This window comes from Eucyclogobius newberryi, unplaced genomic scaffold (genome assembly GCF_026437365.1).
Source record: "Eucyclogobius newberryi isolate DKJ021-1_F unplaced genomic scaffold, fEucNew1.0.hap1 SCAF_20, whole genome shotgun sequence".
NCBI lineage: Eukaryota > Metazoa > Chordata > Actinopteri > Gobiiformes > Gobiidae > Eucyclogobius > Eucyclogobius newberryi.
Window position 1 is genome coordinate 2,593,744 of NW_027315835.1, and position 26,852 is coordinate 2,620,595.

The following is a 26,852-nucleotide window of genomic DNA, read 5'->3' on the forward strand; positions in this document are numbered from 1 at the left end:
CAGCAGCGATCAGAGGACAGGACGGACATCAAGCAAACGGGAAAAATGATATTCTGACTTAATTAATAAATTAAATAAATTAAATAAATTAAATAAATTAAATAAATTAAATAAATTAAATAAATTAAATAAATTAAATTAAATCAATTAAATCAATCAATCAATCAATCAAATAAAATACAATAAATCTAATCTAAAATATTTCTATTGATATAATAAAAGAAGCACAAGGCCATATCCTACGAGTTAGTTCAGGGATAAATGCTACGTAGAGTAACGGGTTTGTTCAAAATTCTGGAGAAAATCACCAACGTTAGAGTGAACGACGCTGGAATTATAAGAGTGAGCCTTTCCTGGTTTATTTTGGTCATCGTTTAGTGCAATTATTAGTCCATTATTAGTCCCATATTAGACCCGGTTTAGACCTGGTTTAGTCTGGATTCAATCTTGGGTCTAGTCTTGGGGAAAAAAAAACGCCTTGTTCCATGACCAATCATCACTTTTATACGTGACGCAAATAAACTCCATGGTAACGGTCCAATAATAGCCTCGTCTGCACTTTGAATATCAGCGTGAGTGTCACCTTCAATTACGTCCTACGGTTTTAAAGACTTCTACTACTTCAGTTCCTAGAAGGACTTTTGCTCTCGTTTCCTTTTCTCTCCAGATTAGATCTCGAAAGACGAGAGACGGCAGAAGGTTCTCATTTAGAGCATCTACAAGGAGGGAGGGAGAGAGAGAGAGAGGGATACTGTATGTGGAGAGAGAGAGAGAGAGATACTGTATGTGGAGAGAGAGAGAGAGAGATACTGTATGTGGAGAGAGAGAGAGAGAGATACTGTATGTGGAGAGAGAGAGAGAGAGATACTGTATGTGGAGAGAGAGAGAGAGAGATACTGTATGTGGAGAGAGAGAGAGAGAGATACTGTATGTGGAGAGAGAGAGAGAGAGAGAGAGAGAGGGAGATTAATACTTTTGCTCATATTTGTCATTGAAACGTTTCTACAACTTGTTACTACGAATAAAAAAAATTACAATCATGGGCATATTTTATAATTTTATACCTTTAACATCAGCATTTCGAGTCATGAAAAGAATTGTGGACGTTAAACCGCATTTTTGGATTTGTGGGCGTGGCTAGTCTCCGGTAAAAAAGGCCATTTTGGGGCCTCTTTTGTGACTTATTGTTTGTTTTTTATTCGTTTTCCGCTGCACGTTTCTGATTCTTGTTTGAAAATTGCAGACTTAATATTTCACTTCGGCAAAAATAATCCAAGTGAGTTTTTTTTCACCTTCAACATAAATGATTGACATTTCCTGAAAAACAACATTATTAACCAGAATGTTCATCAAACGACTGAAAACAGAGAGAGAGAAGAAGGGAAAGAGAAGGAGAGAAGAGCCAAACAGAGAGAGGAAGAGAAGGAGGGAGAAGAGAGAGGAAGAGAGACAGAGAAAAAAGATAGGGAGAGCAAGAAGGGGGAGGGAAAAGAGAGGGATGGAGATGCAGAGAGAGAGAGAAAGGGAAAGGGAGAACGGGAGACAGAGCGAGAAAGGGAAAGGAGGAAGAAAGTGAGAGAGAGAAAAGAGACAAGGAGAACGACTGAGAGGATGGGAGAAGGAGAGAGAGAAAGGGAAAGAGGAGAGACAGAAAGAGAGGGTGAAACAGGGAGAGAAGGGGTGACAGGGAAAGCAAGAAAGGAAAGGGACAAGGAGTGAGAGGGTAAAGAGAGAGGGAGATGCAGAGAGAGAGAGAAAGGGAAAGAGAGAGGAGAGACAGAAAGAGAGGGTGAAACAGAGAGAGAGGGGGAGACAGAGAAAAAGAAAGGGAGACAGAAAGCGAGAAGGGAGAGAGAGAAAAGAGAGAGGGAGATGCAGAGAGAGAGAGAAATGGAAAGATAGAAAGGGAGAGGAGAGACAGAAAGAGAGGGTGAAACAGGGAGAGAAGGGGAGACACAGAAAAAGAAAGAGAAAGCGAGAGGGAAAAGAGAGGGGGAAGGCTGAAAGAGAGAAACGAAAAACTGAGAGGGAGAGAGAGAGAGAGAAGTGAGACGGAGGAAGAGAGAGAGAAACACAACAACACTGAACCGGAGCCTCGCGTCCATGGAAACGACTGTAGCTTCAGCCTGACACAGTGCGAGCCAGTTCCGAGCGTGTGTGGTCAAACGCCGCACGGCCTCCTGGGAAATGTGGTCCGAGGCGCGTTGGAAAGGCCCCGCAGCTCCTAAACCGCACAGATTTGTACATTTCCTCCTCCGGAATTGAACCGAAAAGAGGAAAATATGTGGCAATAATGAGGCGCGCGCGGGGGATTAGCGGATTAGCTCGTCCGTTGCGCGCGCGGATTAAACACGGACGCTCCCAAAAAGACGAAAAGGAGCGCTTTGTGTCGCTCGATGGGTCGGGCCACGACCTAGACTGCGACGCAAAGTGTTTATTGACGTACGAGAAACATGAACGACACAAATGTGCAGAAATTTATGCCGTTTTGGGGCTTCTGGCGATGAGGGCTGAATGCTCCCGGGCCTCGATACCCCCGTCTAGGAGATAAATTAGAATAATGATTAGAGGAGGGTCAGAGGGAGGGGCACGAAGTCACGAACGCAGATGTGTGTGACCTGGATGTTCGAATGTTTGAATAGTGTAGCTGCAGGAAGGGGCGTGAAAGGGGCGTGGTCCTGCTCCTGAACTTGAGATAAGTTTGGGAGCAGGATCTTAAGACACCAGGTTTATGGCTAATATCTGTTAAATTGTTAAGTTTATCCACATGAGACAAAAATAAATGAAAAACAGTTTTACACAATATGCTCTCAAAAGTGGAGGGTCGGCTCTACCACTTGTTTCCGTGGAGATGGAATCACACGAAAAGGTTCCACAGTATTTATGGCATTGTAGGTGTTTTTATGGCAAAAAAAAGAAGATAAAAAAACTTAGCTTAAGCGGAGTCGCAAATCTCCACAAATCCGGCTCGTAACTTGTCCTGGCGGCGTTCCCGTACATGGATATATTTAATGCAGAACTGCGGAACATTTCACCACGACGGGAAACGCGAAGTGGACGAGATTCATATGATAAATCTGTAAACGTCACTCGAAAACGTTATTTTTTTCCACATAAAACTTATTGAAAATGTACGTCGGCGTTTCGATTCCTCGACGCTATACGTGCTAAGTACTTATAAACGGTATTATGGAGGCGGTTAAGTATTTATTCGAAGCAGCAAAGAGATTTTCCGTGATTAAAAATGCATGTCAGAGCGCTAAGTGAGTCTTAAGATATCACGCGCTCGCAGAATGTTCAGGAAAAGCCCTTTTATTTCCACTTTTCTCGTCCATTTTCTCACAGAGTTACTGTTCTTGGCTCAGACGGTGACCGGGGATGCCCTCAACCAATCATAAAACGTCTTAAAATAAAGAAATCTGGCTCTCGACAGTGTCTCGAATGTATTTTTTTGGCTTTTTTTGTGCGTGGAGCATGTCCAACCAAAACAGAGAAGGAAAAGAGTGAAAAGAGAGGATGAAATCTCCCACAAAGCACTGCAGCGCGGGCCAAACCAAACCAATAACGTTTAAACGGGACGTCCTCGCTCAATATACGACCGTTACGAGGTGGCAGGGCTTAAAGTGACAGAAATATCATGAAACAGTTCGATAAAGTCGTTTGGCGGCGCAGCGGAGAAAATCACGATTATCTCTACCGTATTTTCCATATTATAAGTCCCACCTTTTTTCATAGTTTTGGCCGGGGTGCGACTTATACTCCAGAGCGACTTATATGTGATATTATTTGTTATTTTCACACTGACGACCACAAGAGGGCGCTCTAGGCTCTGAGCGACGCAGAAGAAGAATCTGCACTTCCTCTTCCTCTGGAGTTTGTGGAGTTGTTTAGAAGTGACACAGAGGAAGAAGAATTCAGTGGATTTAGTGATTTGGGGTAAAACTGATGCTTTGCTAAACTTGTTAGCATGTTCTTTATGCTATAGTTATCTGAATAACTGTTCATATGTTACGTTAACATACCAGACACTTACCACAGTTCTGTCTGTGCCTCATGTAGCTGAAGGTGTTAGCGTTAGCATACGTCATGTAGCTGAAGGTGTTAGCGTTAGCATAGGTCATGTAGCTGAAGGTGTTAGCGTTAGCATACCTCATGTAGCTGAAGGTGTTAGCGTTAGCATACGTCATGTAGCTGAAGGTGTTAGCGTTAGCATACGTCATGTAGCTGAAGGTGTTAGCGTTAGCATACGTCATGTAGCTGAAGGTGTTAGCGTTAGCATACGTCATGTAGCTGAAGTTGTTAGCGTTAGCATACGTCATGTAGCTGAAGGTGTTAGCGTTAGCATACGTACACCTATTCACCATGTTCTCTCATCTGTTATTATTTTAAACTGTATTTACAGATGAAATGTCTGTTCTTGGTCTTGGATTTTATCAAATACATTTCCCCCCAAAAAATGCAAATTATTCATGTTTTTTTCTTCTGTATTATGCATTTTTTGGCTGGTGCGACTTATACTCCGGAGTGATCGTTGAGACTCGATAAATGCGTGTTCGGCTTCAGAACCCAAACCATCACGTCTCCACAGCACATGACCACTTTATTTTAGCTCAAATCAAGCTCAAATTTAAAAAATGCAGTACAATATTTAAATTTAATTCAATTACAAACTATTATTATTTTGTATCAGATATACAATAAAATATGTTTTTATAGTAAATACAAAACTGACCTTGTGAAGTTCTGGACATTGTCTGGACCTGGTTTATTAGTGAGGCTGGTGAATTTTCACATTTTTAAATTGTTGCTCTGATCATTTTTTCGATTTGACTAGATTATTTAAAATGTATTTATTTCATTTCCTCAGCCATATAAAACCCCACGCTCAATAATATTGTTCATTGAGATATTTCAGAGGCAATATATCGTCTGTCAGAGAATGCATGGCGACCGGCCCAGGCGAGGGTTAGTGTCTGTGCACATATGCAAGTATTAAAGCTCAAATGTTCCTATACAATATATAACTGAAGATGGAAATGAGCAAAAATCAGTCTGTTTGTTTACGGTTCATTTATGTATACAATGGCCCATAGTAAAAAAAAAAACAGAAAAATTTGAAAAAATAAAGAAAAATTAATTAGATGGCATCAGTCTGGGCCGTCCATGGGCAGCTGTGGCTACAATAGTCGGGCTGAATGAAGAATCCACCGTGAAGAACTTTAGGTGTCATGAAAGGCGTTTTATACTTGTACAACTTATGATATTTTCTATGCATAAAATAATGACTATGCAGAGGAAGAAGTACAGTTTCCTCTGGGCTCCGGTTTGAGCCTCCGGCTGAGACGGTCCTGCCAAAGATGTGGAGCTGAGTCCTCCAGCGCCGCTCCCGACAGCTTTACCCAGGGGCCATGTTGTTTATTAGCGCGCACGTCGCAGTTTCACGTTGAGACGCGTCGTCGAGCATCTTACTTCTTATTGTAGATCCTAGCAACGTTTTATCAGCATCATAACTACGTGAGGCAACAGTAGATGGTGACAAATCATAATCATCCATTTTTTCTTTTATTCTTTCAACCTCTGCCCGTTTCAGACCACCTTAGACCACCACAGACCACCTTAGACCACCACAGACCACCACAGACCACCACAGTCCACCACAGTCCACCACAGACCACCACTGACCACCACAGACCACCACATACCACCACAGACCACCTTAGACCACCACAGACCACCACAGACCACCATAAACCACCACAGACCACCACAGACCACCACAGTCCACCACAGTCCACCACAGACCACCACTGACCACCACAGACCACCACATACCACCACAGTCCACCACAGACCACCACAGACCACCTTAGACCACCACAGACCACCACAGTCCACCACAGTCCACCACAGACCACCACTGACCACCACTGACCACCACAGACCACCACATACCACCACAGACCACCATAAACCACCACAGACCACCACAGACCACCACAGTCCACCACAGACCACCACAGTCCACCACAGTCCACCACAGACCACCACTGACCACCACTGACCACCACAGACCACCACAGACCACCACAGACCACCACAGTCCACCACAGTCCACCACAGACCACCACAGACCACCACAGTCCACCACAGTCCACCACAGTCCACCACAGACCACCACTGACCACCACAGACCACCACATACCACCACAGACCACCTTAGACCACCACAGACCACCACAGACCACCACAGTCCACCACAGTCCACCACAGACCACCACTGACCACCACAGACCACCACATACCACCACAGACCACCATAAACCACCACAGACCACCACAGACCACCACAGTCCACCACAGTCCACCACAGACCACCACAGTCCACCACAGTCCACCACAGACCACCACAGACCACCACAGACCACCACAGACCACCACAGTCCACCACAGTCCACCACAGACCACCACAGTCCACCACAGTCCACCACAGTCCACCACAGACCACCACAGACCACCACAGTCCACCACAGACCACCACATACCACCACAGACCACCTTAGACCACCACAGACCACCACAGACCACCACAGTCCACCACAGTCCACCACAGACCACCACTGACCACCACAGACCACCACATACCACCACAGACCACCATAAACCACCACAGACCACCACAGACCACCACAGTCCACCACAGTCCACCACAGACCACCACAGTCCACCACAGACCACCACATACCACCACAGACCACCATAAACCACCACAGACCACCACAGACCACCACAGTCCACCACAGTCCACCACAGTCCACCACAGACCACCACAGTCCACCACAGACCACCACAGACCACCACAGACCAAGAGAGAGAGCCCCGGAAGACAATTTGAACAATTTTTTTACTTTTCCGTTGATTCAATAATAATTATGTTTTTTAATATTTTCTCTACATCCCCCGAGTGACTCAGCCTGTTTTTGTTTATTTTGCTTTTGTTTTTTAATCAGATTTTATTTTAATATTGTATCTGTTTCTTTGCACTAAAATCTGAAACATCCCTCCACGTTATAGTTCTGTCTTTGTCTTGCCTTTGTGTTGGTTTAGTGCTGGTTTATCCTCGATCGGCACTGGTTAATACTCATTTTAAAGCTCCTATAGTTCCGTCTTAGTCCCGCTTTAGTCCTGGTTTATTCCAGTTTGAGTCCTGGTTTACGCTTTAGATCCAAGAGACAGAAATAAAGGAACAGACGCTATTATAAGACGTAGTATATTCGATGGTACGGAAACAAATGACCAATACAGCATGAGCAACTTGGTTAGGAAACAGGCTAAATGAATGAAATCTGTCATAAAACACAAGAGTCTGTAAAGGGAGGAAGTCTTTACAACATCTGCAATAAAAGAGATAAGAACAGATGACAATCGGATGAAATACAAGCCGCATTAGAGGAAAAGGGAGTAAACCGTGCTCAGTCTTTACGGAGCAAAGGGTCTTCTGCAGTTCTAGTCATTCTGCAGTTATTGCCTGAAAGGTCTGGTCTGGTCCCGCTTTGGGCCTGGTTCACCATGTGCAATACTGACCTAACCATATGCAATACTGACCTAACCATGTGCAATACTGACCTAACCATGTGCAATACTGACCTAACCATGTGCAATACTGACCTAACTATGTGCAATACTGACCTAACTATGTGCAATACTGACCTAACCATGTGCAATACTGACCTAACTATGTGCAATACTGACCTGACCATGTGCAATTCTGACCTAACCATGTGCAATACTGACCTAACCATGTGCAATACTGACCTGACCATGTGCAATTCCGACCTAACCATGTGCAATACTGACCTAACCATGTCCAATACTGACCTAACCATGTGCAATACTGACCTAACCATGTGCAATACTGACCTGACCATGTGCAATTCTGACCTAACCATGTGCAATACTGACCTAACCATGTGCAATTCTGACCTAACCATGTGTAATACTGACCTAACCATGTGCAATTCTGACCTAACCATGTGCAATACTGACCTAACCATGTGCAATACTGACCTAACCATGTGCAATACTGACCTAACCATGTGCAATACTGACCTAACCATGTGCAATACTGACCTGACCATGTACAATTCTGACCTAACCATGTACAATACTGACCTAACCATGTGCAATACTGACCTGACCATGTGCAATTCTGACCTAACCATGTGCAATACTGACCTAACCATGTGCAATACTGACCTAACCATGTGCAATACTGACTGAACCATGTGCAATACTGACCAAACCATGTGCAATACTGACTTAACCATGTGCAATACTGACCTAACCATGTGCGATACTGACCTAACCATGTGCAATACTGACCTAACCATGTGCAATACTGACCTAACCATGTGCAATACTGACCTAACCATGTGCAATTCTGACCTAACCATGTGCAATACTGACCTAACCATGTGCAATACTGACCTAACCATGTGCAACACTGACCTAACCATGTGCAATACTGACCTAACCATGTGCAATACTGACCTAACCATGTGCAATTCTGACCTAACCATGTGCAATTCTGACCTAACCATGTGCAATACTGACCTAACCATGTGCAATACTGACCTAACCATGTGCAATGCTGACCTAACCATGTGCAATACTGATCTAACAATGTGCAATACTGACCTAACCATGTGCAATACTGACCTAACCATGTGCAATACTGACCTAACCATGTGTAATACTGACCTAACCATGTGCAATTCTGACCTAACCATGTGCAATACTGACCTAACCATGTGCAATACTGACCTAACCATGTGCAATTCTTACCTAACCATGTGCAATACTGACCTAACCATGTGCAATACTGACCTAACCATGTGCAATTCTGACCTAACCATGTGCAATACTGACCTAACCATGTGTAATACTGACCTAACCATGTGCAATACTGACCTAACCATGTGCAATGCTGACCTAACCATGTGCAATACTGACCTAACCATGTGCAATTCTGACCTAACCATGTGCAATACTGACCTAACCATGTGCAATTCTGACCTAACCTAACCATGTGCAATACTGACCTAACCATGTGCAATTCTGACCTAACCTAACCATGTGCAATACTGACCTAACCATGTGCAATACTGACCTAACCATGTGCAATACTGACCTAACCATGTGCAATACTGACTGAACCATGTGCAATACTGACCTAACCATGTGCAATGCTGACCTAACCATGTGCAATACTGACCTAACCATGTGCAATTCTGACCTAACCATGTGCAATACTGACCTAACCATGTGCAATACTGACTGAACCATGTGCAATACTGACCTAACCATGTGCAATTCTGACCTAACCATGTGCAATGCTGACCTAACCATGTGCAATACTGACCTAACCATGTGCAATTCTGCCATATGTGCAATTACTGTGAAATTCATGTGCAATCCATGTGCCGTCGTGAAACATATTCATGTGCAATTACTGTCGTGATCACATGCAATGGTATTTATTTATTATTTATTTATCTTTATTATTTTCCCCTCCATGCCTTGTTGGGAAATGGGAGGTTTTGTTTATAAGAGATCTTCTACTGAGAGTGTTTTTCAGACTTCCTATAAGTGATCTGTTATTTTCCTCTGTATCTTCCTGCGTTGCAACAATGAAATTTCCCCATGTGGGACAATAAAGGAATATCTTATCTTATCTTAGTTTTATTCTGAAAACCGGAGCATTTTCACCGCCGACACATTAGAAATACGACTAAAACAGTGTGTTCATGGACTTACCCAGTAGAGGGCGTCATGATGCACCCGCCTCGGTCCGCGGTCACCCGGCACCCGCAGCCGCGCTCCGGGGTGTCGTGGTTCATGCCGAAGTTGTGTCCGAGCTCGTGGGCCAGCGTGACGGCGGCTCCCAGCGGATTGTCCGAGTGGTCCTGAGGGAGAGCAGCGAGAAAACCACATTTCAAAGACGATATGCCAAGGCTTTTTTTAGCGATAACGTGCGGTAAACGGCGTCAAAAACGGAACCGACCGAGAGCATTTCCCATTCAAGAGACGGAATGGTTTGGTTTGAATTGCTGCGGAAACTGAGCTATATTTTCATCACTCTGGAACCCATGAGTCAACGAGAGAAGGGATTGGCTGGAGCTGGGATTTCACTTAAAAACCTTTGCGTTTGAGGGTGTGCACTCTAACCGCAAAGCCACTGCGTCGTAACGATCGGGATTTGGCTTTCACGGCACAAGACGGGGGCGTGTCCAGACTTTACGGTGGCAACACTGAGAATTGAACACCCTTTCTGTGAATAAAAACTCATAAATACAAACATTTCAAAAAATCCGAGGTTTTTGTGAGAATTTAATGTACTAAAAAAAAAAAAAAAGTATATTATTTGGTGCTTTCCACTGAGATTATGCTTATTTATACTATACTGTCTTGTCTAATAAAGCGTAAATGCCAAAAAATAATTTAAAGACGCTATTTTGCGTTAGCCGAGCTGAGACGTTTCACCACGGGACCTTTAAAGCAACAAACAAGCGACACAAAAGGTCACGGTTTATCTGAAAAATCTCGTCGCTCGAGTCATAACGCTTCCTTCCGCTCGAATTAAAATATGTTTCCAATTACATTACTTCATCCCATTTGTTATTTCTGAAGCAAAACAAATACATTCCCTGGGATTTGCCCAGTTACACCTCGACAGAAAAGTAATTAAAAACAGACATTTCTATCAGGGACGACGTTCTCGGAGGGTTTTTTTTACGAGAAATTATGAAACGCAATTCCGTCCGACGTGTTCCTGACGGGCCCCCGGGAGGAGCCACATGTGGATTTAATTGCGCAACGTTTCGGATTGAGCAAACATGGGATTTGTGCTTATCAGACAATGCCTTGAACCTTGGCGGTGAAGTGAGAGCGGGGGACGGGGCCAGATGTGAACCAGCTCGGAGCGAGAAAAAAACCAGAGGCAAAACGCTTTGAATTGACAGATTAGCGACGCAAAGGGGTTAAGAGCGATCGCACGGAGACAAGCAAGGAGATAAACACGCCGCATTGGCGTTCGGAGGAGGTCCACGCGCCGCACACGAAGCACATGTGGCGAGAGGTGGACGCCGGGGGTTAAAGTCGCAGGGAGTTGTCGGTGTGTTGTGTAATGAAAGGGAAGGAAAGGGGTAAAACGACGTGAATGAGGTTAGCGATGCGTTAGCGATGCGTTAGCGATGCGTTAGCGATGGACGGGCTGGAAGTTGGGGCGGACAATATGGCAAAAAATGTAAATAAAATAAATATATATATATACTTCTCAAGCATCAAAACACTGCTTCTGTCTAAGAAGAGGATGACGTAAAGGAGTTAAAGACACGTACAATAAAGATAGCGTATTTTCCGGACTATAAATCGCACCTTTTTCATAGTTTTGGCCGGGGTGCGACTTATATTTAGCCTTAAATGCTTATACTCCGGAGCGACTTGTATATGATATTATTTGTTATTTTCAGACTTGCAACCGCATTTCATACTCCAGTGTGACCTGTATATGTTTTTTTTTCTTCTCTATTATGCATTTTTTGGCTGGTGCGACTTATACTCCAGTGCGACCTGTATATGTTTTTTTTCTTCTCTGTTATGCATTTTTTGGCTGGTGCGACTTATACTCCAGTGCGACTTATATGTTTTTTTCTTCTCTATTATGCATTTTTTGGCTGGTGCGACTTATACTCCAGTGCGACCTGTATATGTTTTTTTTCTTCTCTATTATGCATTTTTTGGCTGGTGCGACTTATACTCCAGTGCGACTTATATATGTTTTTTTCTTCTCTATTATGCATTTTTTGGCTGGTGCAACTTATACTCCAGTGCGACTTATATATGTTTTTTTTGGTCTTTATTATGCATTTTTTGGCTGGTGCGACTTATACTCCAGTGCGACTTATATATGTTTTTTTGTTCTTTATTATGCATTTTTTGGCTGATGCGACTTATACTCCAGTGCGACTTATACTCCGGAAAATACGGTAAGTAAGGTACACTTTATTGAGCCCCGTAGGGAAATTGTCTGGGGCAAAGTGTGGACCCATCTGTTGGTCTTGAGATAGGCTTGATCAAGAGTAGTTTTTACCTATTGTTTAATCTCACTGGGTCTCTCCTGGTTAAATAAAGGTTAAATAGATTAAAATTACATATTACAGTTGACTAAATTTGACTGTAATATCCTTTAGAATCCTTTTACAGAGACTAAAGGACTGTGTGGGCTGTACTGCTACTGCCCTACATTGGTTTAAGTCCTATCTAAAGGACAGGAAGTGTTTTGACGAGACCGGGTCAAGCGGTGTGTGCCGCAAGGGTCAATCCTGGGGCCTCTTCTGTTCTACCTCCACATGCTGCCGTCGGGTCGATTAACACGCAGTCATAATGTGTCATATCACGGGGCTAAAACTGAAACTAAACCAGGACTAGACCAAGATGAAAGAAGAACTAGAACAGGATCAAACCGAGACTACGTCAGGGCCGAAACGAGCTCTTCACCGTCTCACTAAATAATATATATGTCAAAAATAAAATGATTTAAAGGTGCACGGCATGACTTTTCCCCGGCTTGTCTCCCGTCATGATAGGAAGTCTGTGATCGTCGCGCGCATGAATAAAACAGCAGCGCGCCGCGTTCGGTCCTGTCCGCAGACGGCGGCCTATCGCGCGAGAGCCGCTCCTGTCACTTACATTATTCAGCGGCGGCGGAACGGACTGATAAAATGCTCTACCGGGGCCTATTCAAACCGACTGTCAGCACTTACCGACACCCAACCGAGATTTATACAAAAAACTACGGCCACACTTCCCGTAATACCTCCCATACCGTAATAAGCTGATGAAGCCCGAGCGCGTCCAGCTGCGGTCGGCAAGAAATGAGCGAATACCAAAAAAAAAAAAGGGTATCATTTAGAATATCAAGCACGATATAACTTTTGTCCAGGAATGTGAAGGTGGGATGGCTTGACCTTTCCTGGAAGTGAAATTTGGAAGAATATGCTGACGAGGCAAGACGGGGGGAGAAGGAGACATGGCTATTATAGGTGTCATTGAGCAGTTGGGATTATCTGATGCTGCCACGGCAAAGTCAAATATAAGATACTGTAAAGTGAAGTTTGGGGGGAAATGGTGTATTTTCCGGAGTATAAGTCGCACCAGCCAAAAAATGCATAATAAAGAAGAAAAAAACATACATAAGTCGCACTGGAGTATGAAATGCAGTTACAAGTGTGAAAATAACAAATAACATCACATATAAGTCGCTCCATAGTATAAGTATAAATATAAGTATAAGTCGCACCCCGGCCAAAACTATGAAAAAAGGTGCGACTTATAGTCTGGAAAATACGGTATATCGTTTAATAATAATTCAGGATCATTTAATCTTTGCCATCTGCTCGTCTCCATCAAAACCAAACAAATGAAAAACATGCATTCGTATGAGTGTGCTCGCCTCTCCGCAGATCTGACCTGTAACTTTTATAGACTATAAAATATCTAATATAAATTTGGTTTCATATTTGGAAAAGCAAAATCGGTAACAAACCAAAAAAACGTAAAACCGACTTCTCAACCCATTCATAAAAACACACGAGCATCTTCTGCATCACCATCGATGTTTAGATTCTTTACAGTTTGTCATTTATTCTGACTTATCATCATTATAAAATATATCAAACGACTCAATCTTTTGTACTTTTCTAACCTCAAAAAACACAATATTAAAGTTGAATTACTCAACGTTTTTCTTATGTTTTCCCCTCAGTCCATGAAAAAGCAAAAATCCACTAAACCATAAAACATCTCATAGATCATAAAGTTGTTAGAAAGAGCCAGGGATGAGAGCTGATTGGCCGGGCTTTGGTGGTCCACCCCCGTTACAACTGCAATGTCCTAAACTAAAGCAAAGCAGCTCATCTAAAGCTGAACAAACGGAACATTTGAATTCAATAAGGTTAAAGTTAAAGTACACGTTATTCAAATTCAATACGAGCGATGTGCCAAAGGGTTTGTGAAGCTGGGAACAACAGATTTATACTTTCTCACTACACTCTATTACACTTTCTCCTTCCACGTTTGGAAATGGGCTTTAAGACAGTGTAGGTCGTTAGTGTTTATTACCGCCCCACAGTAATTAACTTAAGCTCGTCGAGGGTAAAGCCAGTCTCCAGACGCTTTGGAGAAAAGGAATGCGTTTAGAAAAAAATAAAATAACAATGGGACCCGGGGGTGTGGGGGGGACGGGTGGACGGGTGGGACGAGTGGACGGAGGGGACGGGTGGACGTGCTGAGTTCAAAGGTGCTCTGTGAGAATGAAGATGCCGCGATTCGCCCGAAACGGCAGCGGATCGGTCGTGATTGCTTTAGCGTCTGGGCGGAGGCTGTCGAGAGCGGTCATAGGAGCGGTCATAGGAGCGGTCATAGGAGCGGTCATGGGAGCGGTCATGGGAGCGGTCATGGGAGCGGTCAGGGGAGCGCTCAGGGGAGCGCTCAGGGGAGCGCTCAGGGGAGCGGTCAGGGGAGCGCTCAGGGGAGCGGTCAGGGGAGCGGTCAGGGGAGCGGTCAGGGGAGCGGTCATGAAGGTTTAACGGGAGGAAAACACGGCCCTGGACAAACAGCGAGTCCGGGACGGAAAGGATAAAAGTATATTGTGTACACGGCGAGTACCTGACCGTATAACCTTTAAAAGAGTAGCAAAAATGTCTAAAATGGTACTCAATGTTACTTAATAGTACTCAAGTAAGAGAAAAAGTAGGGGAATTACTCAAGTAGCAGTGAAAACAAATAGATAAGATAAGATAACCGTTATTTATTCCACAATGGATAGATAAATACATAGATAAATAGATAATATTTGGAAAAACGACTACTTGAGGGTAAAAAATTCTGATTTGTGATGTTTAAGTTGATGTAATCGGACTAAGAAAACATTATTTTTCCAAAGAACAGACAGAAAACATGAGCAAAACCAAATCATATCTGAAGGCGAATCACAAATGTTCAAATGATATAATATTGTCAACATAAAGCGACTTTTTCCCTTGTGGTCGAGTAAATCAACCTTTTACTACAAACTAAATATTACTCTAAGTTAAGAAAACTTGCAGTTCCTTCAAAAAGTTACTCAACTAAATGAAACCGAGCAACCAAAAATATCATAATAAACAACTTAACAGTCTAAAAATGGTCTAGACTCACCATGACGATGCCTCCAGACTGCTCGGCCGTGCACGTGCTCATGATGGGGGTTTATAGACTCACCATGACGATGCCTCCAGACTGCTCGGCCGTGCACGTGCTCATGATGGGGGTTTATAGACTCACCATGACGATGCCTCCAGACTGCTCGGCCGTGCACGTGCTCATGATGGGGGTTTATAGACTCACCATGACGATGCCTCCAGACCGCTCGGCCGTGCACGTGCTCATGATGGGGGTTTATAGACTCACCATGACGATGCCTCCAGACTGCTCGGCCGTGCACGTGCTCATGATGGGGGTTTATAGACTCACCATGACGATGCCTCCAGACTGCTCGGCCGTGCACATGCTCATGATGGGGGCCATACCGATGGTGGTGCCCTGGAAGTACACTCCACTGTGGGGACATAGGGGTAAATATTAAAGTTATATTATTAGTATACCAGATATTTGAGCTTAACATTTGTACCTTGGTCCGTCACAATGACTAATGAAGTACGATGGTATTGAAACTACTTTATGCCACTTACACAACCACGAAGAAGGATAAATCTAGTGACCATTTTTAAATGTAAAATATTGTTAAAAGGCAGGACTTGCTACAACTGAATAACAACAATGTTATTTATGTTATTTATTTTATTTATTTTATTTATTTTATTTATTTTATTTATTTTATTTATTTTATTTATTTTATTTATTTTATTTATTTTATTTATTTTATCCATTTTATTTATTTGTATTTATTTTATTATTCTTATTAATTGTATTTATTTTATCTATTTTATTTATTTTACTTATTTTATGTATTTATTATATTCCTTTTATTCCCTTTTAATTTTATTTATTCTATTTTTTGTATGTATGTATTTCTATATTTATGTATTTATATATGGACTCCTGGACAAATGTGGGATTACGCTGATTTATTTTATTTATCATTATTATTATTATTATTATTATTTATTTATTTTTAATTATCATCATTATCATTATTATTCAACCATCTACAGGCTCAATTCTTTAAAAAAATCTAAAAAATCAAATACTTCCCAGTCAAAGGAGACGCACAAAAATGTACAATAAACATTGAAAATAACAATGAATAAAAACAATAATGTACGATAAACGATCTCTTTTTAACGCCGTTACAGTGACGGCGACGCCCCGGTCGCACCTGACGAGCTGCGCGTTGTCGTGCGGTTTCAGCGGCAGCAGCTTGACTTTCCTCCAGTCCAAGAACTCGTGCAGCGTGGTGAAGGGGTCCTGGGTGACGGGGCACCGATCCACGTCGCTCCAAACCTCCAGCCCCACCAGGGCCACCCGGATGTTCAGAGCCCGGTAGAACTAACGAGAACACGGAGAACGGTTAACGAGAACACGGAGAACGGTTAACGAGAACACGGGGAACGGTTAACGAGAACACGGAGAACAGTTAACGAGAACACGGGGAACGGTTAACGAGAACACGGAGAACAGTTAACGAGAACACGGAGAACAGTTAACGAGAACACGGAGAACGGTTAACGAGAACACGGAGAACAGTTAACGAGAACACGGGGAACGGTTAACGAGAACACGGAGAACAGTTAACGAGAACATGGAGAACAGTTAACGAGAACACGGAGAACGGTTAACGAGAACACGGAGAACGGTTAACGAGGACACGGGGAACGGTTAACGAGAACACGGAGGAGAACACGGAGAACAGTTAACGAGAACACGGAGAACAGTTAACGAGAACACGGAGAACAGTTAACGAGAACACGGGGAACGGTTAACGAGAACACGGAGAACGGTTAACGAGAACACGGAGAACAGTTAACGAGAACACAGAGAACAGTTAACGAGAACACGGGGAACGGTTAACGAGAACACGGGGAACGGTTAACGAGGACACGGAGAACGGTTAACGAGAACACGGGGAACGGTTAACGAGAACACGGAGAACGGTTAACGAGAACACGGAGAACGGTTAACGAGAACACGGAGAACGGTTAACGAGAGCACGGAGAACGGTTAACGAGAACACGGAGAACAGTTAACGAGAACACGGAGAACAGTTAACGAGAACACGGGGAACGGTTAACGAGAACACGGAGAACAGTTAACGAGAACACGGAGAACAGTTAACGAGAACACGGAGAACGGTTAACGAGAACACGGAGAACAGTTAACGAGAACACGGAGAACAGTTAACGAGAACACGGAGAACGGTTAACGAGAACACGGAGAACGGTTAACGAGAACACGGAGAACGGTTAACGAGGACACGGGGAACGGTTAACGAGAACACGGAGGAGAACACGGAGAACAGTTAACGAGAACACGGAGAACAGTTAACGAGAACACGGAGAACAGTTAACGAGAACACGGGGAACGGTTAACGAGAACACGGAGAACGGTTAACGAGGACACGGAGAACGGTTAACGAGAACACGGGGAACGGTTAACGAGAACACGGAGAACGGTTAACGAGAACACGGAGAACGGTTAACGAGAACACGGAGAACGGTTAACGAGAGCACGGAGAACGGTTAACGAGAACACGGAGAACGGTTAACGAGAACACGGAGAACAGTTAACGAGAACACGGGGAACGGTTAACGAGAACACGGAGAACAGTTAACGAGAACACGGAGAACAGTTAACGAGAACACGGGGAACGGTTAACGAGAACACGGAGAACGGTTAACGAGGACACGGGGAACGGTTAACGAGAACACGGAGAACGGTTAACGAGAACACGGAGAACGGTTAACGAGAACACGGAGAACGGTTAACGAGAGCACGGAGAACGGTTAACGAGAACACGGAGAACAGTTAACGAGAACACGGAGAACAGTTAACGAGAACACGGGGAACGGTTAACGAGAACACGGAGAACAGTTAACGAGAACACGGGGAACGGTTAACGAGAACACGGAGAACAGTTAACGAGAACACGGAGAACAGTTAACGAGAACACGGAGAACGGTTAACGAGAACACGGAGAACAGTTAACGAGAACACGGAGAACGGTTAACGAGAACACGGAGAACAGTTAACGAGAACACGGGGAACGGTTAACGAGAACACGGAGAACAGTTAACGAGAACACGGAGAACAGTTAACGAGAACACGGAGAACGGTTAACGAGAACACGGAGAACAGTTAACGAGAACACGGGGAACGGTTAACGAGAACACGGAGAACAGTTAACGAGAACACGGAGAACAGTTAACGAGAACACGGAGAACGGTTAACGAGAACACGGAGAACGGTTAACGAGAACACGGAGAACGGTTAACGAGGACACGGGGAACGGTTAACGAGAACACGGAGGAGAACACGGAGAACAGTTAACGAGAACACGGAGAACAGTTAACGAGAACACGGAGAACAGTTAACGAGAACACGGAGAACAGTTAACGAGAACACGGAGAACAGTTAACGAGAACACGGGGAACAGTTAACGAGAACACGGAGAACAGTTAACGAGAACACGGAGAACAGTTAACGAGAACACGGAGAACAGTTAACGAGAACACGGGGAACGGTTAACGAGAACACGGAGAACGGTTAACGAGGACACGGAGAACAGTTAACGAGAACACGGAGAACAGTTAACGAGAACACGGGGAACAGTTAACGAGAACACGGAGAACAGTTAACGAGAACACGGAGAACAGTTAACGAGAACACGGAGAACAGTTAACGAGAACACGGGGAACGGTTAACGAGAACACGGAGAACGGTTAACGAGGACACGGAGAACGGTTAACGAGAACACGGGGAACGGTTAAAGAGGACACGGAGAACGGTTAACGAGAACACGGAGAACGGTTAACGAGAACACGGAGAACGGTTAACGAGAACACGGAGAACAGTTAACGAGAACACGGAGAACAGTTAACGAGAACACGGGGAACGGTTAACGAGAACACGGAGAACAGTTAACGAGAACACGGAGAACAGTTAACGAGAACACGGAGAACGGTTAACGAGAACACGGAGAACGGTTAACGAGAACACGGAGGAGAACACGGAGAACAGTTAACGAGAACACGGAGAACAGTTAACGAGAACACGGAGAACAGTTAACGAGAACACGGAGAACGGTTAACGAGAACACGGAGAACGGTTAACGAGAACACGGAGGAGAACACGGAGAACAGTTAACGAGAACACGGAGAACAGTTAACGAGAACACGGAGAACGGTTAACGAGAACACGGAGAACGGTTAACGAGAACACGGGGAACAGTTAACGAGAACACGGAGAACGGTTAACGAGAACACGGAGAACGGTTAACGAGGACACGGGGAACGGTTAACGAGAACACGGAGGAGAACACGGAGAACAGTTAACGAGAACACGGGGAACGGTTAACGAGAACACGGAGAACGGTTAACGAGAACACGGAGAACGGTTAACGAGGACACGGGGAACGGTTAACGAGAACACGGAGGAGAACACGGAGAACAGTTAACGAGAACACGGGGAACGGTTAACGAGAACACGGAGAACGGTTAACGAGAACACGGAGAACAGTTAACGAGAACACAGAGAACAGTTAACGAGAACACGGGGAACGGTTAACGAGAACACGGGGAACGGTTAACGAGGACACGGAGAACGGTTAACGAGAACACGGGGAACGGTTAACGAGAACACGGAGAACGGTTAACGAGAACACGGAGAACGGTTAACGAGAACACGGAGAACGGTTAACGAGAGCACGGAGAACGGTTAACGAGAACACGGAGAACAGTTAACGAGAACACGGAGAACAGTTAACGAGAACACGGGGAACGGTTAACGAGAACACGGAGAACAGTTAACGAGAACACGGAGAACAGTTAACGAGAACACGGAGAACGGTTAACGAGAACACGGAGAACAGTTAACGAGAACACGGGGAACGGTTAACGAGAACACGGAGAACAGTTAACGAGAACACGGAGAACGGTTAACGAGAACACGGAGAACAGTTAACGAGAACACGGGGAACGGTTAACGAGAACACGGAGAACAGTTAACGAGAACACGGAGGAGAACACGGAGAACAGTTAACGAGAACACGGAGAACGGTTAACGAGAACACGGAGAACAGTTAACGAGGACACGGAGAACGGTTAACGAGAACACGGAGAACGGTTAACGAGAACACGGAGAACAGTTAACGAGAACACGGGGAACGGTTAACGAGAACACGGAGAACAGTTAACGAGAACACGGAGAACAGTTAACGAGAACACGGGGAACGGTTAACGAGAACACGGAGAACGGTTAACGAGAGCACGGAGAACGGTTAACGAGAACACGGAGAACAGTTAACGAGAACACGGAGAACAGTTAACGAGAACACGGGGAACGGTTAACGAGAACACGGAGAACAGTTAACGAGAACACGGGGAACGGTTAACGAGAACACGGAGAACAGTTAACGAGAACACGGAGGAGAACACGGAGAACAGTTAGCGAGAACACGGAGAACAGTTAACGAGAACACGGGGAACAGTTAACGAGAACACGGAGAACAGTTAACGAGAACACGGGGAACGGTTAACGAGAACACGGAGAACGGTTAACGAGAACACGGAGAACGGTTAACGAGAACACGGAGAACGGTTAACGAGAACACGGGGAACAGTTAACGAGAACACGGAGAACGGTTAACGAGAACACGGAGAACGGTTAACGAGGACACGGGGAACGGTTAACGAGAACACGGAGGAGAACACGGAGAACAGTTAACGAGAACACGGAGAACAGTTAACGAGAACACGGAGAACAGTTAACGAGAACACGGGGAACGGTTAACGAGAACACGGAGAACAGTTAACGAGAACACAGAGAACAGTTAACGAGAACACGGGGAACGGTTAACGAGAACACGGGGAACGGTTAACGAGGACACGGAGAACGGTTAACGAGAACACGGGGAACGGTTAACGAGAACACGGAGAACGGTTAACGAGAACACGGAGAACGGTTAACGAGAACACGGAGAAGGGTTAACGAGAGCACGGAGAACGGTTAACGAGAACACGGAGAATGGTTAACGAGGACACGGGGAACGGTTAACGAGAACACGGAGAACGGTTAACGAGAACACGGAGAACGGTTAACGAGAACACGGAGAACGGTTAACGAGGACACGGGGAACGGTTAACGAGAACACGGAGGAGAACACGGAGAACAGTTAACGAGAACACGGAGAACAGTTAACGAGAACACGGAGAACAGTTAACGAGAACACGGGGAACGGTTAACGAGAACACGGAGAACGGTTAACGAGAGCACGGAGAACGATTAACGAGAACACGGAGAACAGTTAACGAGAACACGGGGAACGGTTAACGAGAACACGGAGAACAGTTGACGAGAACACGAAGAACAGTTAACGAGAACACGGGGAACAGTTAACGAGAACACGGAGAACAGTTAACGAGAACACGGGGAACGGTTAACGAGAACACGGAGAACAGTTAACGAGAACACGGAGAACAGTTAACGAGAACACGGGGAACGGTTAACGAGAACACGGAGAACGGTTAACGAGAACACGGAGAACAGTTAACGAGAACACGGGGAACGGTTAACGAGAACACGGAGAACGGTTAACGAGAACACGGGGAACGGTTAACGAGAACACGGAGAACAGTTAACGAGAACACGGAGAACGGTTAACGAGAGCACGGAGAACGGTTAACGAGAACACGGAGAACAGTTAACGAGAACACGGAGAACAGTTAACGAGAACACGGGGAACGGTTAACGAGAACACGGAGAACGGTTAACGAGAACACGGAGAACAGTTAACGAGAACACAGAGAACGGTTAACGAGAGCACGGAGAACGGTTAACGAGAACACGGAGAACAGTTAACGAGAACACGGAGAACAGTTAACGAGAACACGGAGAACGGTTAACGAGAGCACGGAGAACGGTTAACGAGAACACGGAGAACAGTTAACGAGAACACGGAGAACAGTTAACGAGAACACGGGGAACGGTTAACGAGAACACGGAGAACAGTTAACGAGAACACGGAGAACAGTTAACGAGAACACGGAGAACGGTTAACGAGAACACGGAGAACAGTTAACGAGAACACAGAGAACGGTTAACGAGAGCACGGAGAACGGTTAACGAGAACACGGAGAACAGTTAACGAGAACACGGAGAACAGTTAACGAGAACACGGAGAACGGTTAACGAGAGCACGGAGAACGGTTAACGAGAACACGGAGAACAGTTAACGAGAATACGGAGAACAGTTAACGAGAACACGGGGAACGGTTAACGAGAACACGGAGAACGGTTAACGAGAACACGGAGAACAGTTAACGAGAACACAGAGAACGGTTAACGAGAGCACGGAGAACGGTTAACGAGAACACGGAGAACAGTTAACGAGAACACGGAGAACAGTTAACGAGAACACGGAGAACGGTTAACACGGAGAACAGTTAACGAGAACACGGAGAACGGTTAACGAGAGCACGGAGAACGGTTAACGAGAACACGGAGAACAGTTAACGAGAACACGGAGAACAGTTAACGAGAACACGGAGAACGGTTAACGAGAACACGGAGAACGGTTAACGAGAACACGGAGAACGGTTAACGAGAACACGGAGGAGAACACGGAGAACAGTTAACGCGAACACGGAGAACAGTTAACGAGAACACGGAGAACAGTTAACGAGAACACGGAGAACGGTTAACGAGAACACGGGGAACGGTTAACGAGAACACGGAGAACAGTTAACGAGAACACGGAGAACAGTTAACGAGAACACGGGGAACGGTTAACGAGAACACGGAGAACAGTTAACGAGAACACGGAGAACAGTTAACGAGAACACGGGGAACGGTTAACGAGAACACGGAGAACGGTTAACGAGAACACGGAGAACGGTTAACGAGAACACGGAGGAGAACACGGAGAACAGTTAACGAGAACACGGAGAACAGTTAACGAGAACACGGAGAACAGTTAACGAGAACACGGAGAACGGTTAACGAGAACACGGAGAACGGTTAACGAGAACACGGAGGAGAACACGGAGAACAGTTAACGAGAACACGGAGAACAGTTAACGAGAACACGGAGAACAGTTAACGAGAACACGGGGAACGGTTAACGAGAACACGGAGAACAGTTGACGAGAACACGGAGAACAGTTAACGAGAACACGGGGAACAGTTAACGAGAACACGGAGAACAGTTAACGAGAACACGGGGAACGGTTAACGAGAACACGGAGAACAGTTAACGAGAACACGGGGAACGGTTAACGAGAACACGGAGAACAGTTAACGAGAACACGGAGAACAGTTAACGAGAACACGGAGAACAGTTAACGAGAACACGGAGAACAGTTAACGAGAACACGGAGAACGGTTAACGAGAACACGGAGAACGGTTAACGAGAACACGGGGAACGGTTAACGAGAACACGGAGAACGGTTAACGAGAACACGGAGAACAGTTAACGAGAACACGGAGAACAGTTAACGAGAACACGGGGAACGGTTAACGAGAACACGGAGAACGGTTAACGAGAACACGGAGGAGAACACGGAGAACAGTTAACGAGAACACGGAGAACAGTTAACGAGAACACGGAGAACAGGTAACGAGAACACGGAGAACGGTTAACGAGAACACGGAGAACGGTTAACGAGAACACGGAGGAGAACACGGAGAACAGTTAACGAGAACACGGAGAACAGTTAACGAGAACACGGAGAACAGTTAACGAGAACACGGGGAACGGTTAACGAGAACACGGAGAACAGTTAACGAGAACACGGAGAACAGTTAACGAGAACACGGGGAACAGTTAACGAGAACACGGAGAACGGTTAACGAGAACACGGGGAACGGTTAACGAGAACACGGAGAACGGTTAACGAGAACACGGAGAACGGTTAACGAGAACACGGAGAACGGTTAACGAGAGCACGGAGAACGGTTAACGAGAACACGGAGAACAGTTAACGAGAACACGGAGAACAGTTAACGAGAACACGGGGAACGGTTAACGAGAACACGGAGAACAGTTAACGAGAACACGGAGAACAGTTAACGAGAACACGGGGAACGGTTAACGAGAACACGGAGAACGGTTAACGAGAACACGGAGAACGGTTAACGAGAACACGGAGGAGAACACGGAGAACAGTTAACGAGAACACGGAGAACAGTTAACGAGAACACGGAGAACAGTTAACGAGAACACGGAGAACGGTTAACGAGAACACGGAGAACGGTTAACGAGAACACGGAGGAGAACACGGAGAACAGTTAACGAGAACACGGAGAACAGTTAACGAGAACACGGAGAACAGTTAACGAGAACACGGGGAACGGTTAACGAGAACACGGAGAACAGTTAACGAGAACACGGGGAACAGTTAACGAGAACACGGAGAACAGTTAACGAGAACACGGGGAACGGTTAACGAGAACACGGAGAACAGTTAACGAGAACACGGGGAACGGTTAACGAGAACACGGAGAACAGTTAACGAGAACACGGAGAACAGTTAACGAGAACACGGAGAACAGTTAACGAGAACACGGGGAACGGTTAACGAGAACACGGAGAACGGTTAACGAGAACACGGAGGAGAACACGGAGAACAGTTAACGAGAACACGGAGAACAGTTAACGAGAACACGGAGAACAGGTAACGAGAACACGGAGAACGGTTAACGAGAACACGGAGAACGGTTAACGAGAACACGGAGGAGAACACGGAGAACAGTTAACGAGAACACGGAGAACAGTTAACGAGAACACGGAGAACAGTTAACGAGAACACGGGGAACGGTTAACGAGAACACGGAGAACAGTTAACGAGAACACGGAGAACAGTTAACGAGAACACGGGGAACAGTTAACGAGAACACGGAGAACGGACGGCGTTTAAACACGTGTAACAGTTTTGACTTTTAAGACACCTGGAACCTAGAGACTCGCTCAAATAAATGCTAATTAAGAAATCAAACAGTGGAAAGAGAGTTACAGGCGAATCATTACAAGCAGCAGTATAAGACCTTTGCCCATGATGTAAATAATATGTCTTCTTCTTCTTCATTTTTTGCTTCTTCTTCTACTTATACATCTACATCTTCATCTTCTACTTATACATCTACTTCTTCTAATTATACTTCTTCATCTTCTTATTTTTCTTCTTCTTCTTCTACTTCTTCTTCTATGGTGGTTGGTATCCAAGTGTTACATTACTGCCACCTACTGTAATTATACTTTATTTTTTTAGACTTTATTCCTTAGACTTTAGGCTTTATTCTTTACAGTAGGAAGTGTTTTTGTCTTTAAGAAAGACATGAATTAACTCAAATACAAAGTAAACAACTCGATAAAGGTTGTGTTTGCATTTTAACACTATTTATCCTTTTGCTTTGTGCTCATCTCACACAGTTTCCCCTAGTTAGACAATCCCGACGAAGTGTAAAGTTACTTCCTGTTTGGACGTGACGTTACCCAGCAACCGAACCGTAAACGATCTTGACAAACGCTCTTTCAACACATTTTACGTCCGAACGGAAAAAGTACAATAGTCACAACTAAAGTAGAGACAGGAAAAACACAATGCGGACGTTGCGATCGATGCGGCTTCACTTCCTGTTCGACGCGTTTCAAAGTAAGACGAAAAGCGATATTATGGCGGGAAAGTCGTCCGCAGGATTGTCGCTCGAACCGGTCCAGGTGAAATCCAATTATAAAGCATCCTCGTTACCTTGTCGACGTAGTTGGCGATCTCGGCCAGCCGCTGCTTGACCCGCTCCACGTCTTTGCCTTGTTTCTGGAACTGAGACGAGAAGGCGAAGATGAGAAAGAGGTCGTGGGGGACCAAATCCCTCGAAATTAATACAATACAATAAAATAATAATAAAACATTAAAGGGCCCCCACAGGTCGGACGACTCACTCAACTAAAATGCAGTTGAGATAAATATATTTCAAATGTAGCTAAAAATGGTACAAACGTTATCTCAGAATAGCAAATTTTTTAGGTTTATTATTTCACTTCCTGGTTGTAATTGATGACATCACACGAGGAAATTACCCAGCAAACACTGGGCCAAAACTCATCTAATGTAATTTTTAGTGACTTTGTTTTTGTTGAATTCAAATTTAGAATGTAAAAAAAAAAAGTTGCATCTTTAGTGTAAATTATGAATAAACTTTGGAATGAGTGTGATGTCCCTGGTGTGATGTCACTTCCTGTCATTTTCTACAGCTTTTTCAACGTTTTCTCCACAAATACCTGCTCGATCGGTGTAAAAGTATCATTAATATGTACAACAGGTACGAATACAACAAATTAAGTCAAAATTAGAACTTGGTAAAAATCTGTCATACGTCACTTTAAAGTCAATACAACTTTACTTATATTTGATTGGTCATTTAAGGTGACCGAGCACGAGGGCTGGTCAGTCAGGGCAGTTTGAGGGGAGTAACAGCCCTCAGGACAAATGAGTGTCAGTGTGTCCATGTCGGGAATTGGAAATGTGTTGTGCATCGCATCAACGTGTAAACATATGCAAATTATTATAGTTTAAAGCAACGA

General features: G+C 44.7%; 1 protein-coding gene across 1 annotated transcript in view; it reads right to left on the reverse strand.

The window, feature by feature from the left end:
• LOC140369454 (disintegrin and metalloproteinase domain-containing protein 12-like) overlaps positions 1 to 26,852 on the reverse strand; it is a 153,168-nt gene that overhangs the window by 43,487 nt on the left and 82,829 nt on the right. The window contains exons 7-10 of the mRNA XM_072456802.1: positions 26,020 to 26,091; positions 16,436 to 16,605; positions 15,571 to 15,655; positions 9,814 to 9,962 (exon numbers count right to left, since the gene is read on the reverse strand). Of these exons, the coding sequence (XP_072312903.1) occupies positions 9,814 to 9,962; positions 15,571 to 15,655; positions 16,436 to 16,605; positions 26,020 to 26,091 (476 nt within the window). The remainder of the gene's footprint in view (positions 1 to 9,813; positions 9,963 to 15,570; positions 15,656 to 16,435; positions 16,606 to 26,019; positions 26,092 to 26,852) is intronic.